At 40.3% G+C, this 4,127-nt stretch overlaps 1 protein-coding gene across 1 annotated transcript; it reads left to right on the top strand.

Moving 5' to 3' along the window:
* Positions 1-1,032: 1,032 nt before the first annotated feature.
* LOC140242516 (beta-2 adrenergic receptor-like) lies at positions 1,033-2,118 on the top strand. Its single transcript, XM_072322252.1, has one exon. It carries the CDS (start codon positions 1,033-1,035, stop codon positions 2,116-2,118), a length of 1,086 nt encoding a protein of 361 aa, XP_072178353.1.
* The last annotated feature ends 2,009 nt before the right edge of the window (positions 2,119-4,127 follow it).

Here is a 4,127-nt window from a genome sequence, read left to right as displayed (position 1 = left end):
CTCTGGCTTGAGGCATGCAAGGACACATGGTCCCATCGCATGAACTTGTGCTTTGTCATATGCGAGGATAAAAAGCAGCGGCAATTCAGTGCAGCACCTTGCACCGTGATAAAACAACGATTGTACTGCGATCGAACAAGGTCATCTTTGCATTGGTTTACTGGGCATGCGCAAGCTGAAAGACCAATGATCTGCGAACTTTGCAAGAGGATGAGGAGGGGAGAGGAATTATCGACAAGGATGCGTTTTCCAAGAGCTCATCAAGCCCTGTGGTGCAAACATCGGGTTGTTGATTTCTCCGTTGCTGTAGTTCGTTATTGTTGATGGAAATATTGTGGAAATGCTGTCGACTTTCACTCACTTCTCTTTGGTATTTGGCATCCCTATACTACGTCCAGAATATACAGGTAGTCACCCAGAGAAAGAGTTTGAGTTGTGAACAATCATCATTTGTTTCCATGACAACGAGGTCCTTTCAATCTGTTTCTTTAGGATGAATTCTGCAGGTTTATTACATCGAGAATGTGAAACAAGCTAGCCTGATGCAGCAGGCCAACTTTGGAATAGCAGGAGGGGATGAAGTCTGATATTTATACTGTCATTGTAATAACAACTCTAGGAAAGGGAACAAAAAGTATTTGCTCAGTTGCCACCTGGGGGATCAATTCCAAGAATCTGCCAGACAAGTTAGGAATAAGGAATGAGATGGTTTGCTGTTGATCGTCCAGAATCCAAGCTGCATGTCTGTTATATAAAAAGAAAATCATCAAGACAACATAACGCTCGCAAGTGATGATGTGACCACTCGATAATTTGTCTTCAAATCCGTCGGGATTTTTGTGCAAGACCGTCAAAATCACTGTAAAGTTCGGCTGGTCGCTAAACAAAATCATCTCTGACTTCCTTGCCCGAGTGTATTGGAATGGTACACGGTTCGTGGATGTTTTGGTGTATAGAGAATATACAAGTGTTTGCGCTTTCTTCAAACAACGACGTTGGTAATGGTAAAGAGAGTATTACCAGTCTTTCATCATGCTAACTGAGATGATGTTAATGAACTTCACTGCAGGCTACGACCACGATCCCGACGAGAGCGGGACTAGTCTTATGTTAATTTCCCAGGGACTCATCATGTTCGTCTTCGCCATGCTCATTATCGCTACGAATGTGCTCAACATCGTGGTCATCCCTCGCCTACCAGACATCAATGACGCAAGTAAGGTCTTTTACAATTTCCTTTCGTTTGCCGACCTCATTCTCGGCTTCGTTCTTCTCCCGGCGCTTCCCTCAACCATAGTCGGGGGTTGGCCCTTCGGCGAGGTATTCTGTAAGATCTGCGGGTACTGTATGACGCTGGTAGCTGGTATCTCCTCGGCAAGTCTACTGCTCCTGAACTTAGATCGCTACTTTAGCATCTCATCACCGTATCGCTACATGGCCTTCATGAGTCGTCAAAAGGCGTTCATGATCGCCCTCAGTCTCTGCTTGGCGGAAGCTCTTCTCCTTCTTGCGTTTCTTTTCGTAAATCCTTACGGTCTGGACATTGTTGAATACTCGCCACTCGGGGTTTGTTCCGTGTTATTCAACAAGCCTAAATTCATTCCATATACCTTGGTCATTTTCTCTCTCTGCATCTGGCTGTTCGTACCCATCTTGTCCGTCATGTACTCAAGGATTGTCTGCATAAGTAGACATCACGTCCGTCGCATCCAGGTCCAAGAGCTGACTACAGCTGACAGGAGTAAGTCATTGAAGCGTTCCACAAAAGACGATAGTGAAGATCAGCCGAATACTGGGAGCGAGAGCAAGCAGAACAAGAAATCTACCGGCCACCGCGCCTTGAAGATGACCATCATGGTGACGGGTACCTACGTTATGGCCTGGATGCCGTTCACTATTTGCCAGTTGTATGTCGCCATGGTGTGGCCGAAGGAAGTGTCAATGATGATTAGAGGCATGGCGTGCTGGCCGCTGATGATGAATCCACTCTGTAATGTCGTTATATATTCAGTAACGAAACGCTCATATCGCATCTGTGCCAGGAACATTTTGAGGAGCTGCTTAAGGTGTTCGCTGGCTGATATGAGGAACGCGTCTCCTCACGAAGTACTCTCTTGATAAGATAGCGCCTATCCTCCACACAAGGGATCTATGCGTGGCTCATGGATGTGGCACCAGTTACACGTATCCTACATCCAGTAATATTTTATCACGATCAAATAGATAATGGTCACTTATGCTTTTGAAATAAGCTCACTTAAATTTGTTTTATTTCGTTGTAGAATTTTCAAAAGTCTCTGAACTTCAAATTTGTAGCACATATTAGGTAATGAAATTTCTCTTTTCTCTCTCAAGTGCATGTACAAATACCAGTACCATTAATCGTCGGGTGATAATGTTTACTAAAAAATGGGGTTGTGGTAAAATTTAAGATGAGCTATTCAGGGACGTTAAGGCGCCTTTTGACAAAGTAAAGGATCAAAGTAATCTTCTGCAGTAACAATATTTACGATGCATATGCAAATGAACTGATGAAATGATGCAAATGAACAAAAGTGCTTTGAATATGAATTTCATAAAGACTAACCACAAACAAAATACTGACTAAAATACCACATCTTAATGGCTTGTAAGAACACCAAGAACAAAACAAATATGAATACTAATAATCTGAAAGTACATTGTATGATATGTATTGTAGATACGGATATCCGTGGAGTTAAATTGGTATATTTGCACCAAAAAAAAAAAAGAAGAAATGTTTTGAAAACTTAGGTCTTTTTGTGTTGGTGGATAAATCCAACATTTAGCTAATCTATGTCAAGTACAGAGTCACATGGTTCTTTGACTGAATGTGAAAGATGTCAAAACTTGCTCATCTATGAACCTGAAGGACCAAAAACAGATGACATGTGAAAATATTGTAAATTGGACTTTTTTTTTAATGTGTTTCAATAATTTAATGCAGTGTAACGTGTTCGAGAGGACGAATACAGAAGTAGGCACGACCACTGCGACAAAACCATTTTCGCCCTCTGAGAGCAGCAGTGGTATATGAAAACCAAAATATTTCTTTTGAATGTAAATTAAATACAAGCATTGAGATCATAATATTACAGAATACAGTATAGAGTATACAATTCAGACACTGATTTGTTGTTTCCGAAGAAAGAGAGACGATGTTATAGACACATGTCAAAATCAATTTATAGAGCAGAGCCCTGTTTTATGAAGATTTATAATGGATTATATAGTTGATTTCTATCATGAGTCTATGGCAACCTGTGTGGTACGGAAATTTATAATCGATTATATCTTTTGATGAAACAGGACCAAGGAATGACAACTAAAGAAAAAAAAAATTGAGTGCCGTAATTGATAGAACGATGTCATATATATAATGTATTATACAAATAATGAATGTTTATGAGTGCAATGGACAGTATTTCATGAGGTGAAAGATGAAATGATCCATTCAACAAGGCGCAACCGAGTTGAATGGATCAAACATTTCATCTTTCACCGAATGAAATATTCTGTCCATTGCACGAATGAAAAACATTATTATTTGCTTTATATAATGCCTAAAATAGATCCTTGTCATTTGATGTTTTATTAATTTAGAAACAAGAGAGAATCTGAGATCGCGAGAGTGCTCACTGAGTGCTTTACGCTAGCGCGGTGTCGCATACACACACTGCAAACGCAAGCGCGTTTGACACGCGCAGTGTGCCGGGCTCTCAGCGAGCGTGCAATGGAGCAAATCGTATGGATCCAAAATTGCACGGTAAATGGATCCACAATTGCACGGACGATGACGTCATAGTGAAATGGGTAGAATGATCAATGTCAAACAACCAATCACATGAGAAGGATCTCTTCAGGCGTTTTATATATATATATATATATATATATATATATATATATGCATATAAAACATTATACCTTAATTATAATACATGATTGTGTGAGTGTGTATGTGTGTTTGTGCAGGGGTGGATGCTTGATGAAAACTCAAGCGGGGATATGTGTCATGTGTGTGTGTGTGTGTGTGTTTTTATTATTGTTACTATTGCCTAAACTTTGACTATGATAAGATCTTCTTTAACCTATACTTCGCAGTTAAA

The sequence above is a fragment of the Diadema setosum genome, chromosome 19, assembly GCF_964275005.1.
Source record: "Diadema setosum chromosome 19, eeDiaSeto1, whole genome shotgun sequence".
Classification (NCBI taxonomy): domain Eukaryota; kingdom Metazoa; phylum Echinodermata; class Echinoidea; order Diadematoida; family Diadematidae; genus Diadema; species Diadema setosum.
The sequence above is the reverse complement of the archived record's forward strand: the minus strand, read 5'-3'. Positions and strand labels throughout refer to the sequence as shown.

Excerpts from the sequence above, each read along its gene's own strand:
- LOC140242516 (XM_072322252.1), top strand. The coding sequence starts at position 1,033 with ATGCTAACTGAGATGATGTTAATGAACTTCACTGCAGGCTACGACCAC.